General features: G+C 39.1%; 1 protein-coding gene across 1 annotated transcript in view; it reads right to left on the minus strand.

Annotated features, from left to right (window-relative positions):
* LOC127425333 (CUB and sushi domain-containing protein 2-like) overlaps positions 1-20,820 on the minus strand; it is a 463,524-nt gene that overhangs the window by 226,264 nt on the left and 216,440 nt on the right. The window contains exons 6-8 of the mRNA XM_051671189.1: positions 14,999-15,111; positions 11,458-11,535; positions 7,252-7,339 (exon numbers count right to left, since the gene is read on the minus strand). Coding sequence (XP_051527149.1) covers positions 7,252-7,339; positions 11,458-11,535; positions 14,999-15,111 — 279 coding nt within the window. The remainder of the gene's footprint in view (positions 1-7,251; positions 7,340-11,457; positions 11,536-14,998; positions 15,112-20,820) is intronic.

Below are 20,820 nucleotides of genomic sequence, written 5' to 3' on the forward strand. Positions count from 1 at the left end.
CAGAGGAACTTGAAGCTGCTGACTCTCTCCATCGGTGCTCCATTGATGATGATGGGACTGTGTTCTCTGTCTTTTCTCCTGAAGTCCACCACAAGCTCCTTGATCTTACTGATGTTGAGGGAGATGTTGTGCTCCTGACACCAGCGTGTCAGAGTGTGCACCTCCTCTCTGTAGGCTGTTTCATCATTGTCAGTGATCAGACCTACCACCGTCGTATCATCAGCAAACTTAATGATGGCATTGGAGCTGTGTGTACACAGTCGTGTGTACAGGGAATACAGGAGCGGGCTCAGAACACAGCCCTGCAGGGCTCCAGTGTTGAGGGTCAGTGATGAGGAGATGTTGCTGCCCATTCTAATCACCTGGCATCTGCTTGACAGGAAGTCATGGAGTGGTGGTGGCGTAGTGGACTAAAGCACTGAACTGGTAAACAGAAGGTTGTTGGTTTGATCCCCACAGTCACCACCATTGTGTCCTTGAGCAAGACACTTAACTCCAGGTTGCTCCAGGGGATTGTCCCTGTAATAAGGGCACTGTAAGTTGCTTTGGATAAAAGCATCTGCCAAATGCATAAATGTAAATGTAAGTCCAGTATCCAGCTGCACAATGAGCTGTTTAAGCCCAGAGTTTCACATCAAGCTTGGAGGGCACTATGGTGTTGAATGCTGAGCTGTAGTCTACAAACAGCATTCTCACATATGTGTTCCTTTTTTCCAGGTGGGAGATAGCAGTGTGTAGTGTAGATGCAATGGCATCATCAGTAGAGTGGTTGTTGTGGTATGCAAACTCCAGTGAATCCAGTGAGGCAGGCAGCACAGAGCATATGTAATCTCTGATTAGTCTTTCAAAGCATTTTCTGATGATGGGGGTCAGAGCAACAGGACGCCAGTCATTTAAGCAAGTGATTTTGGATTGCTTTGGTACAGGCACAATGGTGGATGTTTTAAAGCATGTGGGGACCACAGACAAGGAGATGGAAAGGTTGAAAATGTCAGTAAATACACCAGCCAGTTGGTTCGCGCACGCTCTGATGACACAGCCCGGAATGCCGTCTGGACCCACGGCTTTACGGATATTCACCCATCGGAAGGATCGGGTTACATCCGCTACAGAGACAGAGAGTGAGCTTCGGCCGCGAGAGCTCTCTCCGCAAGGGCGGTGTTATTTCCCTCGAAACGAGCATAAAAAATCTTAAGCTCATCCGGGAGAGAGGCAACGGTGTTCACGGCAGAGTTTTTATTCCCTTTGAAGTCGGTGATGATATTAATTCCCTGCCACATGCTTCTAGAGTCTGTGGTGTTGACATGTCCTCCAATCTTGTCCCTGTACTGGCGTTTGGTGCTGTGATAGTTTTGCGGAGGGCATAACTGGCTTGTTTATGCTCCTCCGCATTCCCGGAATTAAAAGCGGAGGTCCGCACATTAAGTTCTGCACGAACATCGCTATTAAGCCACGGTTTTTGGTTCGGGTAGATCCGTATACTTTTGGTCGGTACTACGTCATCTATGCACTTCCTGATGAAACATGTTACGCTATCAGCGTAGAGCTTGATGTCGTCATCAGAGGTGGACCGGAACATCTCCCAGTCCGCGTGTCCGACCAGCACTGGATCATTCTGAGGGCGGGTGCTTCCTGTTTCAGTTTCTGCCTGTAAGCGGGCAGAAGCAGAACGGAAGAGTGGTCCGATTTGCCAAATGGTGGGCAGGGGAGGGATCTGTAGCCATCCCGGAAGGGAGAGTAACTATGGTCCAAACCCAGTCTCCTCGTGTGTGTTGAAGATGATGTGTTGGTAGTATTTCAGTGCTTTTGACTTGAGGTTGGCTTTGTTAAAGTCCCTGGTCACAATGAATGCAGCCTCAGGGTGTGCGGTTTCCTGCTCACTTATACTCCCATACAGTTCCTTGAGTGCCCGGTCTGTGTCAGCTTGTGGGGGGATGTACACAGCTTGAACCATGTGAACATTATAGTGACCACAAGGAGGTTACCCCATGTGACTCTACCCTCCCTAGCAACCAGGCCAATTTAGTTGCTTAGGAGACCTGGCTGGAGTCACTCAGCACGCCCTGGATTCGAACTTATGACTCCAGGGGTGGTAGCCAGGGGTGGTACTCGCTGAGCTACCCAGGCCCCCAGCTATCACACTTTCGCTATCACACTAAAATAATGTTTCCACGCATATTATGTCTTGTGGATATACTTTTGAAACATTGAGCATTTTAATGTTTATGGATTGGCCTCATTCACTTCCATTGTAAATGCCTCACTGGAACCCAGATTTTTATTTTTATTTTATTTTATTTTTTAAGAAAAGGAAGGATGAGTCAAAATTAGTTTTGTGGTAATCATCATTATGCCACAAATGCTGTTGATTGAGATTAACCTGTATGGAACCTGGAATATTCTTTTTAAGTATCCAAACATGCTTTAGGGCCATAGTAACCCAATAATTCTGTTCATCTAACTCCTTTGGAAAACATACATGTTAGCTTCATGTTTTTCTTACATTTCCTTTGCTAACTCTATGTTGTTTTCCTGGATTATTTGCCAACTTTGCAAAGTGCTGATGTCAGACTCTTCAAGCCCTTCTCACAACAGTTCCTATTCTTGCACGTGTGTGTGTGTGGGCTATTTGTTCATGGCTGATTCAAAAAGCATATCAGCATAAATACCCCCACTCTCCACCTGAGAGCAAAGGTCCAGTCAGATCTTGGTAATGGATAGTCTTTCGGTAACTCTGCTGTGTGCTTCCAGATGCAATACAGTGTCTCTTCCATTACCTAGCAGCTGATGAGGGAGTACTCAGGTAGCCAGAGCTAAGAGCATTCCCGTAAAAAGTTTTGATTGTCTTTCACTTCCCCAATGCTATTGCCCTGAGAGCTAGTGAGTGTAAAACGGATTGTACCCATTTGTCTGTGTTAGAATCCTCTGGGGTGCTGCCACTCGCCCTGCAGGGGGACTCTGACAGCTCAGCTTGCACCACAGGCCTCTCTCAAGTGGCACTGTGCCTGCAAATGACACCAGTATTGCATTGTTCCCACACAATTAAATAGGTCTGAACCTCTGTCTCATTCTCAATCTTCTCTCTCTGTTCTCTTTTTCTGTCATAAATGATGGTTCATATTTCTCTCAATTTCTTTCCTCGTTAATCCCTGCATGGCCCCATCATATATGTCTTCAAGGCATAGTTCACTCTATAAAGAAAAAAAAATCATCATTTACTCATCCTCATATTGTTTCAAGCACCTTCTTTCTTTTTTGGAACACAAAAGGAGTTTTGGCTGCTCTTTTCCATGCAAAGAGAGTGAATAATGATCATGGCTGTCCCTGGTCTCTATCCATTTTTATTATATGCAAAAGTGCAGCTTGGGCATTCTGCTAAATAGCTCCCTTTTGTGTTCCACAGAAAAAAGAAAGTAATTTGGTTTTGAAACAACATGAGGGTCAGTAAATGATTAATTTATAAAGAAATATTCCAGGTGGTTCTTTTAATTGGTAATCAATTTATTGTTTTTTTTTCCCCATGTCCTCAATACCACTTCCATCCTCTTAGTCTTTTATAATATCCTTTTAACTAACAGAAGCCAGTTCCTTAATGAAATCAGGAAATCCAGGGAGTGAAATTATTTTTGGTGGGAAAACAAATGAATAAACACAAGCATGTAATAGCAATGAATTTTATGCAATTTGTTACTGTTTGTGGTAATACAGTACATTTTCTGCATCTTAAACTTGTTTTATGTTCATTATAAAAGACAACAGTACATATTCTTCAGAGAAATTCTATAATTATTATGGTCTGTTGTGTTAAAGCCATTTAATCTGGAGAATGTAATGCACATGTGCAATGAGTGTTCAGTGGTAGCCTGCATGACATGTTTGCCCTTGCCCCTTAGCCAATCAAAAGCTTTAATCATATGTATGTCAAACTGACATGGTCCTCAGAATTTACCACACTTGAGTTCAGACCTGCGTAGTGAACTTCACTGGTAAGGCAAGGCAAGTTTATTTATATAGCACATTTCATACACTATGGCAATTCAAAGTGCTTTTCATAAAAATGATAAAGAAAATAGAAGATAAAATATATTTTAAAAACAATTAAGAACAGGAAATAACAACACTCAAAATTTCAATAAACGTTATGCCGTTGTATGATGCATTGGTTTGTATTAGATTTGACGATTTTCCTATATCCGGTTTCCTCACTTGAGCTTTTTGACGTGAATGTGCATGTTTTAGAGGCGTTTTGTTCTTAAGATTAAATTATAAGGAATGCTTGTGTGTGGCATCATGTTCAAATGTTGAGCTAAAAAAAAATAAAAATAATAATAACACTATGTATCACAATTTTTGTTCCTGGGTAGTAAGTGTTATTTCCTAATTGCTTATGCCTCAAAAGTATAGAAAATGGCTATTATTCCCCACAAACTTTGCTTTTGTGACCAGGACAGTGATATTTTGAAATGTACCTATTTCCAATGAGAAAATGGGCAAATTTGTGTCTTTTCATTCACATAAAGTCAGAAAAATCAACATATTGATTTTGAAGCAATTAGGAAATAACACTTACTACCCAAGAAAAAAAAAAAACATGTAAAAGTGTAATAATTATCTGTCACTCTGGTGGACTGAGTTGTGAAATTTCCATAATGTGTATAGGCCTTTACAATATAAACTCAGCAAAAAAGAAACATCCCTTTTTCAGGACACTGTATTTTAAAGATAATTTTGTAAAAGCCAAATAACTTTACAGATCTTTATTGTAAAGGGTTTAAACAATGTTTTCCATGCTTGTTCAATGAACCATAAACAATTAATAAACATGCACCTGTGGAACGGTCGTTAAGACACTAACAGCTTACAGACGGTAGGCAATTAAGGTCACAGTTATAAAAACTTAGGACACTAAAGAGAGCTTTCTACTGACTCTGAAAAACACCAAAAGAAAGATGCCCAGGGTCCCTGCTCATCTGCGTGAACGTGCCTTAGGCATGCTGCACGGAGGCATGAGGAATGCAGATGTGGCCAGGGCAATAAATTGCAATGTCCGTACTGTGAGATGTGTAAGACAGCGCTACAGGGAGACAGGAAGGACAGCTGATCATCCTCGCAGTGGCAGACCACGTATAACAACACCTGCACAGGATCGGTACATCCGAATATCACACCTGTGGGACAGGTACAGGATGGCAACAACAACTGCCTGAGTTACACCAGGAATGCACAATTCCTCCATCAGTGCTCAGACTGTCCGCAATAGTCTGAGAGAGGCTGGACTGAGGGCTTGTAGGCCTGTTGTAATGCGGGTCCTTACCAGACATCACCGGCAACAATGTCGCCTATGGGCACAAACCCACCTTCGCTGGACCAGACAGGACTGGCAAAAAGTGCTCTTCGCTGACGAGTCACGGTTTTGTCTCACCAGGGGTGATGGTCGGACTTGCGTTTATCATTGAAGGAATGAGCGTTACAACTGTACTCTGGAGTGGGTTCGATTTGGAGGTGGAGGGTCCGTCATGGTCTGGGGCAGTGTGTCACAGCATCTGAGCTTGTTGTCACTGCAGGCAATCTCAAAGATGTGCATTACAGGGAAGACATCCTCCTCCCTCATGTGGTACCTTTCCTGCAGGCTCATCCTGACATGACCCTCCAGCATGACAATGCCACCAGCCATACTGCTCATTCTGTGTGTGATTTCCTGCAAGACAGGAATGTCAGTGTTGTGCCATGGCCAGCGAAGAGCCAGGATCTCAATCCCATTGAGCATGTCTGGGACCTGTTGGGTCAGAGGGTGAGGGCTAGGGCCATTCCCCCCAGAAATGTCCAGGAACTTGCAAGTGACTTGGTAGAAGAGTGGGGTAACATCTCACAGCAAGAACTGGCAAATCTGGTGCAGTCCATGAGCAGGAGATGCACTGCAGTACTTAATGCAGCTGGTGGCCACACCAGATACTGACTGTTACTTTGTTCAGGGACACATTATTCAATTTCTGTTAGTCACATGTCTGTGAAACTTGTTCAGTTTTTTGTCTTAGTTGTTGATACTTTTTATGTTCATACAAATATTTACACATGTTAAGTTTGCTGAAAATAAAAGCAGTTGAAAGTGAGAGGACGTTTCTTTTTATTGCTGAGTTTATATTTTGACTCCCCATCCTTGAGCCTGATGAAACCAAAAAGTTCTAGGGTAAAGGTTCTACTGTATGTGTCAACTGCTGCATTAAGTTTTTCTTTCTTTTTTCTTTCTTTGCAGATTAAAGCGCATACACACAGGCACAAGTTCACAGGACTTTTATCAGTGTGCCTGATATCAGAATAGTGTCACAGATGAGAAGCAAACACATCTCTGAAGCTCAGTTAATACATTTTCTTCACTAAATTCTGTTTTAAATGTAATGTTATATTAAACGCAATTAAGTATAATTGGCAGAAACAATGCACTCCTTTTTATTATACTTTTTTTGTGCTTTATTATTATGAATATGCAGTCATGAAATCAGAGACCCTCTCCTCGAAATCCGAAAACAATAAGTCAGAAGAGATGCACATTACCAGGTGTAAATGGTGATGGTGCCTGTTTAAACACATCATAACACATCTTAATACCAGGGAATAATCAGTGCACACAGACACAGTGGGAGTATGTGTGTGTGAGAGAGAGAGTGAAGTCAAAACTTATGCACTAGGTTAAAATGATCTTCTTGTTTCTCTTTATCTGTTAAAATGATGGACAATATTTGGAATTATCCATCAATGTTAAAAAAATCAGTAAATGACATGACAAATAATTTTTGGTTAACGCAACCTCTGACAAGTTGGGTGGGTTAAGTAATTGTTTGTGCCCCACCAGAAATAATGAGCCTGATACACCACTGTTCAGAAGGTACTGAATAGCAGGACTGACCCTCCCCTCTTCCTTTCCAGTCTCTCACTCATTTTCCTCTCTCTCTCTCTCTCTCTCTCTCTCTCTCTCTCTCTCTCTCTCTCTCTCTCTCTCTCTCTCTCTCTCCTTCCTCTCTCGCTGTGACCTTTGGGATCCCACAGCCCATGTTTATGCTGATCAAATATCCTCCCTGAGCCTGGAGAATTAAAAGGCCAATGAGAAATTAAACAGGTGCCTACCTCCTGCATCTCTTGCTATTCATCATCCTGGCATTACAAACACTAAATTAACTGCACTCCTCATCCCCCTCTCCTGTGTGTCCTCTCAGTGGACTACATTAATAAGTAATCCATAAACTAATTTCTCACCTGAAATCCGACCCTTTTCTTTTGCCCCTTTCTGGGATTCCTGGGTCTGGACACATATTGTGTCCTTGTGCCACCCCCATCTGTGATACTGCAAAAAAAAAAAAAAAAAAAAATTGGAAACACATTGAGATATCAATGAAACAATATACAGTGTGTGATGTGTATATATATATATATATATATATATATATATATATATATATATATATATATATATATACAGTATTCAGACCCCTTAATTTTTTTTTTCACATTTTGTTATGTTGCAGCCTTGTGCTAAAATTCTTTAAATTAATATTTATTTTTTTTTTCACATCAATCTACACTTCATACCCCATAAAGACAAAGCAAAAAACTGATTTTTGATAACTGCACATTTATTAAAAAAAAAAAAAAAAAAAAAAAGAATTAAGTATTCAGACACTTTGCTATGACACTTGAAATTTAGCTCAGATGCAACCCATTTCTCTGGATCATCTTTGAGATGTTTCTACACTTTGACTGGAGTCCACCTGTGGAAAATTCAATTGATTGGACATGATTTGGAAAGGCAAACACCTGTCTATATAAGGTCTCACAACTGAAAATACATATCAGAGCAAAAACCAAGTGATGATGTCAAAGGAACTGCCTGCAGAGCTCAGAGACAGGATAGTGTCGACGCACAGATCTGGGAAAGGCTACAAAAAATTGCAGCTGCATTTAATGTTCCCAAGAGCACAGTGGCCTTCATAATTCTTAAATGGAAGAAATTTGGAACAACCAGGACACTTCCTAGAGCTGGCCGCCCGGCCAAACTGAGCAATCAGGGAAGAGGGGCCTTGGTAAGAGAGGTGACCAAGAACCCGATGGTCACACTTGTTGAGTTCCAGCGAACATGTGTGGAGATGGGAGAAACTTGCAGAAGGACAACGAACACTGCAACACTCCACCGATCTGGGCTTTATGGCAAAGTGGCCAGATGGAAGCCTCTCTTCAGTGCAAGATACATAAAAAGTACCTAAAAGACTCTCACACTGTGATAAACAAGATTCTCTGGTCTGATGAAATGAAGATTGAACTGTTTGGCCTCAATTCCAAGCCTCATGACTGGAGGAAACAGGCACTGCTCATCACCTGTGCAATACCATCCCAACGGTGAAGCATGGTGGTAGTAGCATCATGCTGTGGGACTGGTCAGGGTTGAAGGAAAGCTAAACACAGCAAAATACAGAGATATCCTTAATGAAAACCTGGTCCAGAGTGCTCAGGACCTCTGACTTTGCTGAAGGTTCACCTTCCAACAGGATAATGACCCTAAGCACACAGCTAAGATAATGCGAGAGTGGTTTAGGGACAACTCTGTGAATGTCCTTGAGTGGCCCAGCCGGGGCCCGGACTTGACTCCAATCGAACATCTCTGGAGAGACCTGAAAATGGCTATCCACCGACGGTCCCCATCCAACCTGACAGAGCTTGAAAGGATCTGCAGAGAAGAATGGCAGAAAATCCCCAAATCTTGGTGTGCGAAGCTTGTTGCATCATATCCAAAAATACTCAATGCTGTAAAAGCTGCCAAAGGTGCTTCAACTAAGTACTGAGTTAAGAGTTGGAATACTTATGTCAATGTGATACTTTTTATAAATTTGCAAAGTTATCAAAAAAAGTTATCTTTAAAGTGTGATCATTCTCTTGCAAACAGGGGAGGGCTCAAAAGCAAGCACACAAGAAGAGATTTTGCCTTTCTCTGCATTTCTGCAAAGTTTTATAGCGAAAAGACGTTTGACAAACAGAGGATCTAAATGTTAAAGATTGAACTCTATGCTCATTACAAATAATACAAACTTTAAAGTTGCAAGGTTTCCATTGTATACAAAGTTATTTGCTTGCTCAAAGCCTAGTGTGACCACACCCTTACAAATTTTTTTAGTAGAATAAGGCATATGTTTTTTTTAAAAAAAAAATTTCTGTTCTAGCATGACAATGCCCCTGTGTGCAAAGCAAGGTCCAAAAAGAAATGGTTTACTGAGTCTGACTGTGGAATAACTTGACCAGCCTGCACAAAGCCCTGACTTAAACCTCATTGATCACCTTTGGGATTAACTGGATTGCCAACTATGAGCCAGATCTCATCACCCAATCTCCCTGCTGGACCTCACTGATGCTCATGTCTGAATGAGAGCAAATCTCTGCAACCATTTTCAAACAGTTGTTGAAAGCCTATCCATAAATTGGAAGCTGTTATAGCAGCAAAGGAAGAACCAACTGCCTGTGAATGCCCATGGTTTTGAAATAAATCTTCGAAAAGAACATATGGGTGTGGTATCAGTGTAATCATATATGTTTGGCCATATAACATATCTATAAATGTATTAGACTGTCCACACAGCCTGCCCAGGAGCTTTATTCAGTGAACAAAGGAATCAGTCGGTTCTTCCAAGAATGCCAAGATATTTTGAGACATCATTATGTGAGCACACAATTTTCTCTGGCATAAAAACACAATAAGCCAGACAAGCTGAAATCATCCAGCCCTGCAGGAAATGAAATTGACACGCCTGGTCAAGGAGGATGGCCACAGCTTCGGTTTCTACAATAGGTTCCTAGGAGGCAGGAGAGGAGAGTGCTGGGAAAACCTGAAGTGACACATGTTGATTGGCCAAAACGCGCCTGGGTGCCGACTCTCATGCATATTGATGCTGGACAAAAGGCCAAGCTTGTCAGTGCTGCCGTGGAGACACTGCTTGCCATGGTGACGGTACTGGGATTCCTGATGCCACCCTCAATGGCACATGCTCACACAGGCAGGCTGACATTTTCTCACAATAATGTAGAGGTAATAGAAATGTAAATAAAGCCTCTGCTTCGCAGCATAACAGAAGAAAGCAGGCTGGAGGAGGCTCTCAACACAGTGCAATTACTCCGGTCCTCGATAAGCCTTTTCTTTCTCTGTTTAACTGACAATGAAAATGGTAACTGATTTTCCCTCCCCTCTGGCCTTAGAGAGAAAAATAGCTCCATTTGTCTCCAAATGACATGGCATAGAATAAAGATAACGTTAATGGTCGAGGTTGTGCTTTCATGCTAGGTGTGAGGACATACCACAAGTGTGGTACTGTTTTCATCCATTTGAGGAAAATGGGATTTGCACTTTAACCATGCGTAAACCATGAAACGTTATCTTAGAAAAGCAGAAAGGCTGAAGGCTTTAAATGATCATTTATTTTAAAGTCAATCCAGAGATCAGAGTCCAGTGTGAATTGCACTCTGTCCACCATCCATGCTTGTTGTAAATACTACAGGTAACATTTTCTTTGATCAAGATTCCTATCAACCAATCATAGCTCTCTGCTTTTAGGGCTATATATGTAACAGAGTACACGTAAAAGCATGATATTTTGGGTCCTGTTTTAATGAATTTAAAGCAAACGTGATATATACCTTACCACTGGAGAATATATATATATATATATATATATATATATATATATATATATATATATATATATATATATATATATATATATATACACACACTACCAAGTTTTGAAACACTTATTCTTTTATATATATATATATATATATATATATATATATATATATATATATATATATATATATATATATATTTGTTTTTTTTTTTGTTTTTTTTTTTTCACATTTTAGAATAATAGTAAAGTCATTAAAACTATGGAATAACATAAATTAAACTATGGGAATTATGTTGTGACTAAACAAAATCCAAAATAAATCAAAACTGTGTATATTTTAGCATCTTCAAAGTAGTCACCCTTTGCCTAGAGTTTGCAGACATGTACTCTTGGCATTTTCTCAACCAACTTCTTGAGGTATCACCCTGGGATGCTTTTTAAACAGTATTGAAGGAGTTCCCATCTATGTTGGGCACTTATTGGCTGCTTTTCTTTATTATTTGGTCCAAGTCATCAATTTCAAAAACTTTTATTTTTTAATTTTTTATTAAATTTTAGATTTATAATTAAATAAATTAATATGGTGGCACAATTATATTTTTGTCTACAAAACTAATTAAAAACATTTAAGCATACGCCTTCAGATCAAAAGATTTGTAAGATCATGGGAAACATTTCGGTCAAGTGTTTCAAAAATTTTGACCGGTAATATATATATATATATATATATATTGCCCGCTCACTGTAACTGCTGTGACCAATGTGGAAGTTTACTGGTATCAAAAGGCTGACTTACAAACTGATATCTTGCTGTGATTGTCTTTACTTGGCAGCATCTTCACCCCTCTGGACTTTAGTTCTGTCATTTTCTTCACTGTAAGTCAAAAAAGAAAAAAGAAAAATAAATAAATAAATACAACATGTTTATTTGAGAGCACTGAGTATAAGGAAAGGCTGAAAAAATAAAAATAAAATCATAGGCCAGATGCTTGCTAGGCATTACAATTCATCAGCAAACATCATAATTACAATTAGTCTTTCAAAGAAGCTGTCATTCGTAAGCACATAGCCTATTGTATGTGATACAAGCTCTGCATGTTTGTTGAATAAGCAAAAAATATAATGCCAATGCATACTCGTACACACACTCACAGGCAGCCAATGTTTCTGTTAAATTGTCTCAAGGCTTCATAGCAATTACATCCTCTAAAAAGAAAATCCACATTTGGGTAAGCATTTGGAAGATAAATATTTTTTCATGTTTTAGCAAAAACCCAATGTCAAATTAACAAGTTTATATTTTAAATTAAGTACATTGATTAAAATATTTGGTATTACTGTAGGATCCCACCAGAATTTACTATTCATGATCTGTACATTCGTTGGTTTACTGAATAATTATGAGTATAAATCTTGAAAGAATCAAAGCAGTGTTCAGTTACAGAGACTGAACACTTATTTATTTTATTATTGGCTCAATTTGGGGCATTTGCAGGCTACGTTCACTGTTAAGTGTTTGGGATCGACTCCCAATTGGGCTACTCATAAAACAGCTTACAAGACCAACTTGAATACTCTCTGTATGAATGAGCAACCAAAATCAACCACAGTAATAGTAACATAAGCAAAAATAAAATATGGTGACTTCCCTTACACAAGAAAGTCATATCAAAATTGACACATCCTCTAATAAACAAGTCCAATCGGGGTGCAAGTTCGTCTGTCAAATTGTAATTAATGAACAGCAGCATTGGTTGCTGTTATTTTTATTTTTATCCACACTAATTTGTTTTGAGCTTTTCCGAAAGTCTCCATTTTCTGTGAAGGAAAACACTGTTCCAGTGTGGATAAGAGGCATAAACGTAGCAAAATCAATGTATTTATTTAACGAAAATGTATTAGAGTAGAAGTAGCCTAAGTCACTACGGTTATAAAATGAGGATGTCTCTGTTGTTTATAACCAAAAAGTGTCTGAACATAACCATTTTTAGCACTCTAAATCAGGACTGACAACAATATTCTTCTGCTGTGTGAACATAGCCATTGTAAAACCATAGTCTATATCTTTCTAAAACAGTATCACCCTCTCTCTACACCTAATCTCCTAGAGCGAGGGAGAATGAAAGAGTAGAAGCTAAGTGGTTTGCTATGTTAAGAGTGTCTGCTTATTGGACGTTACTCATTCCAGAGCATTTTACTAAAGGGTGAAAGAGAGGTAAAAAGAAAAGGGGAGAGGTCAGAGGAAAATCTATTTAAGAGCTTATCTCTCCTTTCTCTCTCCCTGATATCCAAAAAGTATATTTATCAAACTCGAGCCCTGTAATCCCATCCCATCTTTTTACGGAGGAGGTGAAATTCCTTCAGATTCCTTCTTTGTTTCCCGTAGCTGAGCTGACTAATCCCGTTCCTCTGCTCATCTCCTTTGAGTGGCGACCACTGAACTTGAGAGTGCGACGAGAGTACAGCCATCAGTGGTGCTGGTGTGTGGGTGTGTGTGGCATCTATGTGTTGGGGGTAAACATGACCTTTTATTGACTTACATTTAGCAAAGATGATTCAAATTGTAACTCCACTTTAAATCTAGCAGCAGACAGGGAAATTATTTGTGTGTGTATGTGTGTGCAAACACACATTCACATAAATGATTTGCTCATCTAAAGGATTGGAATGCTTCCGAACACTTAATATTTCTGTATTTCGTAGTCTAACCCATTCATTTCCAATGGCCGGTCACTTTAGACCGGTAACACCACAGGTGTTAAATCAAACCAATAACATTTTATGAAAAATAAATATATAAATAAATAAAACTGTGTTTTGACGATCTGTGTGAACAAAGTCATGGAATTTTATTCCAATTGGATGAAATAAACTACAAAAAATGTAGAAAATAAATTAATTAATTAATCTGTCAGTTTTGACTGGAACACAGTATAAGGGTTAATGCATACATCAGGTCTTTAGTGACCTGGGACCTCATTCCACACCCTATACATCATCCATTTTTTGGAGTTATGCCCACACCTCTTAAATACTCCTTAAAATGTATCTTCTGAATAGTGTAACATAATTCATATTTTTATGATCATTTCATATCTATATAATTTTACTCACTGAACACTTTATTAGGAACACTTGTACACCTACTTATTCATGCAATTATCTTATCAGCCAATCGTGTGACAGCAGTGCAATGCATAAAATCATGCAGATATGGGTCAAGAGCTTCAGTTAATGTTCACATCAACCATCAGATTGGGGGAAAAAATGTGATCTCAGTGATTTACAAAAATAAACAACATCTATTCAAAACTCTTTCAAGTGGTTTAAAAATGGAAAAATGCATAAACAAGCAAAGAATGGAATTTTGTGCAAAATTTGTGTAGAATGGAATGTGTGAATGATATATGGGCAAGCAGCAAAGCCTAAGACCACGTCCACACAAATCTGTTCTCGTTAAAGATTTTTGCAATTATTTTTGTCTTATAACATCTCAGTTTTTCAAAGTATGTGTTAATGGAGAGTGTTTTCAAAACACAGCGCTATAGTGTGGATGTTAGGCGTATGTTTTTTTTTTTTTTTCCTAGGGGAGATCAGGCATGAGATCAGAACAATTAAATAAAAAATAAACATGTACTGTCTACTCATGTTTGCTGTATAATAAACTACTAAAAAAAGACTTGATTTAATGTATTTGTACAATACTTAAAGATGCAATAAAACAATTTAACTAAACTTCAAACCAACAAAACAATAAAAGTCTGTGACATCGCACAGCTCATTGGTACAGAGGTCTTATTGTTAGCATTGAATGATGATGGTCTTATTTTCAAATCTCTGAAGTACATATTTGAATAGAGAAAATTGTCACAGAATTTCACCAGATATATTACTATAGGAGCCAAAGCACATTTTTTTGTGATTGATTAACTTGACTTCTAGCAAGAAAGCATCCTCTGTAATTGGCCAAGAGAAGTGGAGTGCACATCACACTGTATGTGGTGGTGATGCCCTGTGCCACCCGAGAGAATGCTGCCATCCTAAGGATCTGCCTGTATCACATTTGCCAGAATCTGCCCCTGTAGTCAAATACAGTGGGAATCTATACAGCTTTTCTCAGAGATCGGTGGTCACAGATTCCATGCAGGCCAATGTATGACAAAAGTCTTTTTGCTTTCTCTCCATCTCTCCTTTTTCAATCTCTCTTTTGTCCAAGTGTTTTTGGCAGCAGAAACCCCCAGAGCTGATTCTATGTCTTGTTGCTTTGACATAAACAAGTAAGGGCACCAGTCCCACGGCAGCCCAGCTAGAGCAATCATGTGTCTTCCCTATCTTACCTTGGTACTGAGCACTGAAGCCTTTGAGTTTGTGGTTGCCATCGGATGTGAAGTGGAGCCTCAGCCAGTTTTTGCTGCTGATGATGGGTGATGGCAGGTTTGGACCAGTAAACCTACAAAGAAGGACAGAAGATAGGACAGTCACAAAATGTGCAGAGTGCAGTGCACTTAACCTAGAAATAGGAAAGAACACATTTACAAGCACATTTCACTAACACTTGAGACTAGCAACTTAACACTGTGACTATATGACATAAACATAAACAAATCAAACATACAAGCTGCACCAATTTAAAAGTAGTAAACATGTCAATTCACCTTTGCACTGTAAAAGTAAAACAGTGCAATTGCTGCTTCATGATCTGACCCTTAAACATACTTTCGTTGATGTAGCCTAATTTACTCAGATTGGTTCAGTCAAATTAAATTATATTTTTGAGTTCATTAAAACCAGTTAATTTAGACCAATGCTCAAACAATTTCCATGTCTCATTCTCAGTAATTGCATTTGAATCTATCTGTCAAGAATAACACAATAAACTGTTCCAAAGAACAGTTTGAACTGCAATGTAAATGGAGCTTGCACACAGGGTTATTAGAGTTATTATGTATAACTAAGAAGATTAACATACAGTATATACTATTGTCATTTACTAGACAGTTTTCCCAGCAACAAGCAAACTGCCCAGCGTTGTGTTTAGATGTACCAGTGCTCAGGTCATTGGATTGTCAGAATTAGTGTTAATTACTAAGATAAGACAGGCAGAGTAGGAAAGCTTCCTTATTGTAATGAGCGTTAATCGCCGAAAGCCGAAAAGAAAACAGAAAGTTGCCTGACAAAGAAATGTAAGCTCATCCTTGCAGTATTTACCAAATGTCAGATTTGGCTCAACTAGCCCTTCTAGTACAAAGAAAGACAGACAGAAAGAGAGAAAGAATGAGAGGGAGACAGGGGGAAAGAAAATAAAAAATGCACTGAGAATGGGGTGACATGAATAGTTTAAGAGAGCTTAGTCCATGTTTGCTATTTATGGCACATCTGATGCAATATAGTATTTTCAAACTTCTCCAATTCAGACTGACTGCCATTCGGCAAAGCAGAGAGTCCATCAGAGCTTAAAACAAGGATAAAATTGGGTCTGAGTCACTATCACTATAACTTTTTTTTACAAACAAAATCACTAAAATTTAAATGGCTACACGCGCTACGCAATATTTGGGTCTGTTGCTTGTGTCATTATGGCTTAATTACTCCAAACGCTATGGGGAAGTCTTGACAACAGTCTGTCTGAACTGTGGTATTCTTTGCTTTTAATATATTTTTCCTGCAAACTGTCAAAGATACAAAATGCTTAGATAAGTATTCTACATTTAGTCTTATTTACTGATTGTGTATTGTGCATTTGTGCAGTCACAATGGTTCTGATCATTCTTAAGTAAATGCATTAACTGTGCTGAATACATGTGATGTTGCATTTATCGAAATACCACAAATGTACATATCGTATCACAATCTGCATTTTGTAAGGGCTTGCAATAACAGAATTGTTTAAATACTCTAAAAAGTAACGTTTGAGGCAACACAGATAATTGACTGGGTGCGACGATTGACACCTGGTTTGTGGGTGTGTCTGTGTGTGCAGAGTTCTCTGAGGCTCGAGCACCAACAGAAAAGCACGAGATATTCCCTGTTCATTTTCTCCATTGTCATTTCAACATTAACAGATTGGGCAATTACATGAGAGATGAAACATTTCAGTAAGTTGTACTGTATCTTTCAACATACCCTCTGATGTACATTCATGATTTTTCGTGCTAATTGGAAAGAGAGAGTGTTGCGGCCCACTATGTTTGAATGCAAGGCTACCATGATCTGTCACACATAGCATTAAAGAGCATCAAAACAAATTTTTTTTTAGTTTTTTTTATTTTTTATTTTTTTTATTTCGTGATTCATTTCACATTATTTGAAAGCTGAGACCAAAATTGTGTTTCTCCAAAAGCTACTTTTGACTCAAATGATGAAGCGTGTCACATTTGTGTATATGTTACTAATGGTGAAACCATATTTACAATATGCAGTCTATTTGAAATTTGGAATAAAAGAAAAATATGTTTCTGATCTCCGCGATAGACAGTCCATTTTCCAATAAACTTCAGTATATTTGGGTGGTTCCGATGTTCTGCGCCCTCTGATAAAGTTATCATAGGATTATTGCATTGCATATTGCATTTCACATTATCCAACAACGTATCACTTATCACATTATTCCTCCATATCTTGCAGCCCTGTGTTAACACATTTATTTATTTCAATTTACTGTATAATAAACAGGATAAAATCGAGCTTGAAATGCCAGGTTCAATATTCTATGAACCTCAAACATGTGTGCATCTCTTAAGTAGTACACAAATACAGTAAAGGGCTTGTATGTTATTGTAAATGCTGTCAATTTTGTCAATTAAAGGTTGAAAATGTAAGAAAATGCTTTATTTATGAATATATACTAATTAGATTATGTTAGATCATTTCATTATGAACAGACCTTTAATATTAGACCCTGGATGTTAGAACCACACTATTTACCCCAAAACAGCAAACAGGCTCAAAAACGAAAGAGCTTTTTTCATTACAGATGAATCAAATGTTCTACACTGTGTTGAAGAAGGCAAGCAGGGCTACTATCCCATTGATGAGTTACCACCCAACAAATGATGGAGCTCTCTGCGAGAAAATGTTCCTTATCAAGCACTTCTCTGGCTGTTTTTAATTCTCACATACAACAATACCAGTGGTCAAAGCAACCTTGTGAATCTATAATCACAGTAAATGAGTTCTCTCACAGTATGTTAGCTGAAGAAAGGATAGTTACTTTAATGTCAGCCGTGTGGACCTGTTGTAGTGCTGAAGCTTGAAGCCCAAGGGTATAATCAAGGAGAATGAAGTGCACCACAGCACTATTGACACACCAGTGCCTTTCATAATGCTGTGATGATAAAGCAGCAGGGAATCACATAGTCTTATTTTAACACATATTAGCATAGTTGGGGCTCATTAACTGAAACAGGACCAGTGCTCTCATGGGAAACAGGAATAAGAGTGACAGAACATCTTGGTAAGCCCCCGGGGAGTCTCTGCTTTTTCCTCCTGGGCCCATTGTCTGCTGTGATAAAACTTTAGTGGATTTGTCTAAAAGCAGGACAAAGATTGTGGAACAATTCACTAAGAATGAATTGTGTTATTTATTTGCACATGCTCTCAATATAGGATTTAAATAATGCCCAAAATGTTTGTGGTAAATGCAATTTGTGCACTTCCTGATCTTGTGGGTAACTAACTACTGCGATCTGGCACTCCACCACTGTGATCCAGGCACCTGAAACATCCCTTTAAAATGCTGAAAGTGTACTCGAGTAAACTGAATATATGCCCAGTTATAATGCACTACTGTTAAGTGAATTCACCCGTGTCTACATCTGCAATGGAATCAAAAGTCAACCTAAGATACAGTCATCTACTGTACTTGGCATAATCATATGCTAACAGCCTTAAAAACACATGGATAAACCGTGCCGCTCTATTTACTGTCAAAAACATTCTTGCGGTAACTGATGGGCATGAAGATGGCAAGAACAAGATGAATGCATTCCACAGAATCAATCACCCACAGGTCTGCCTTTACTGAAATTAGTTTTCATACTTTCATGCACATTATTTATTTATTTCATTTTTTTTTTAAATTTTTTTTTTCATTCTCTAATAATGGCCTTCTGGAAATAATGGAAGTGGCGTTGAGTTCTGACAACTTGTCACATGACATTAGACTTGATTTTCGATGGCAACCACTGGACAGATTAAGTGAGTCTTGTTTCAGATTGCATCTTTTTATTGCACTATTGCCAGTTTTTGTTACAATATTATATCTCACATTGGAACAGGTGGACACACTTGGATTTTGAATTTGGCATCTACAAATTTTCCACACATTGAGATGGATTTACATGTTCTCTATCATCTATTATTCATTGCTTTTCTCTTTCACACTGTTTACTTCATCAGAACTAGACCTCAACATGAGCAAATTTCCCCCAATAAAGATGAGTTTAGCGTTATTCGTTGTGTTGTACTATATGAAGCAATAATTTGTAGAACAGCTGCAACAGTTTTGTTCAAATTTTGAATTCACTAGATCTTCATAATCATCTTTTGAAATGAGTGTTTTGACTGAACTTTAGCAGAAGGTATTCTCCACTGAGAGGAAAGGGATCGTTTCATAATTACGCATACTGTAATTAGACCAAAGCTGAGAAAAACATGTAAAAATGTTTTGGACTTAAAGCTAGCCACATTGTACTAAAACCAACACAATGCTCACAAAGTGAAGCTCGGTTGCAAAAAAGAAGAAGACACAAAAAGCATGAGATGCAAGCCAGTCAAGTATATACAGCATAATTGCGTATATACAGTAATATATAGTGGCCTGTATTCGGACACTTAAGCCACACTTATAAAATCTCTGAATGCCATTGTGTTAGATAACAACATATCAAAGGGTCATCTCTGCAAACAAATTATACTACAGCTTTTCTCAAAACTTGGTTTACTTTTCTACACCAATTTTGCAATGACTCTTAACAAACTAGTGCCAATTAAATTTTTAGTGGATATACATCAATGAGCCAAAACATTATGACCACCTTCCTAATCTGATGTTGGTACTACGCATGCCGCCAAAACAGTGCGAGCCGCCGAGGCATGGACTCTACAAGATCCCAAGAGCACCAAGAGATTAGCAGCAAATCCTTCAAGTCCTTTAAGTTGTGAGATGGAGCTGCCGTGGATCGAACTTGTTGGTCCAGCATATCCCACAGATGTTCAATCGGATTGAGATCTAAGGGAATTTGGAGGCCAGAGCAACACCTTGAACTCTTCATCATGTTCCAATGTGTGCAGTGTGGCAGGGCACATTATCCTGTTGAAAGATGCTACTGCCATCATGGAATACCTTTGCAATGAAGGGGTGTACTTGGTCTGCAATGATGTTTAGATTGGTGGCACATGTCAAATTGACGTCCACATGAATGGCCGGACCCAGGGTTTCCCAGCAGGACATTTCCCAGAGCATCACACTCCCTCCACCTGCTTGTCGTCTTCCCACAGTGCATCCTGGAACCATCACTTCCCCAGGTAAACAGCACACACATATACGGCTGTCAAAGTGATGGAAAAGAAAACGGGACTCATTGGACCAGATGACCTTCTTCCACTGCTCCAAGGTCCAGTTCAGACGCTCGTATGCCCATGTTAGGCGCTTTTGACAGTGGACAGGGGTCATCATGGGCACTCTGACCACTCTGCGGCTATGCAGCCCCATACGCAATGCACTGTGTGCTGTAACACATTCCTCTCAAAACCATCATTAAAATTTTCTGTGACCTGTGCCACAGTAGACCTTCTGTCGGTTCGGACCAGATGGGATAGCCTTCATTGCCCTCATGCATCGATGAGCCTTAGGTGTCCAACACCCTGTCGCCGGTTTGTGGTTTGTCCCTCCTCAGACCACTGTTGGTAGGTACTCACCACTGCTGACTGGGAGCACCCCACAAGCCTTGCCGTTTCAGAGATACTCTGACCCAGTCGTATGACTATAACAATGGTGTGTTGAGATTTAGAAGATTTTCTGTTATGGTGGAGTTTTGGTGGTTAGCATTATGGTAAAGAGTGGAGCTTGAGCTAACGATGAGGATAGGTAGATATAGCACATACAAATTGGTTGTTCACTTCATTGAGCAATTGCTGTGCCAACCATAGCATAGTTACT

This window comes from Myxocyprinus asiaticus, chromosome 34 (assembly GCF_019703515.2).
Source record: "Myxocyprinus asiaticus isolate MX2 ecotype Aquarium Trade chromosome 34, UBuf_Myxa_2, whole genome shotgun sequence".
NCBI lineage: Eukaryota > Metazoa > Chordata > Actinopteri > Cypriniformes > Catostomidae > Myxocyprinus > Myxocyprinus asiaticus.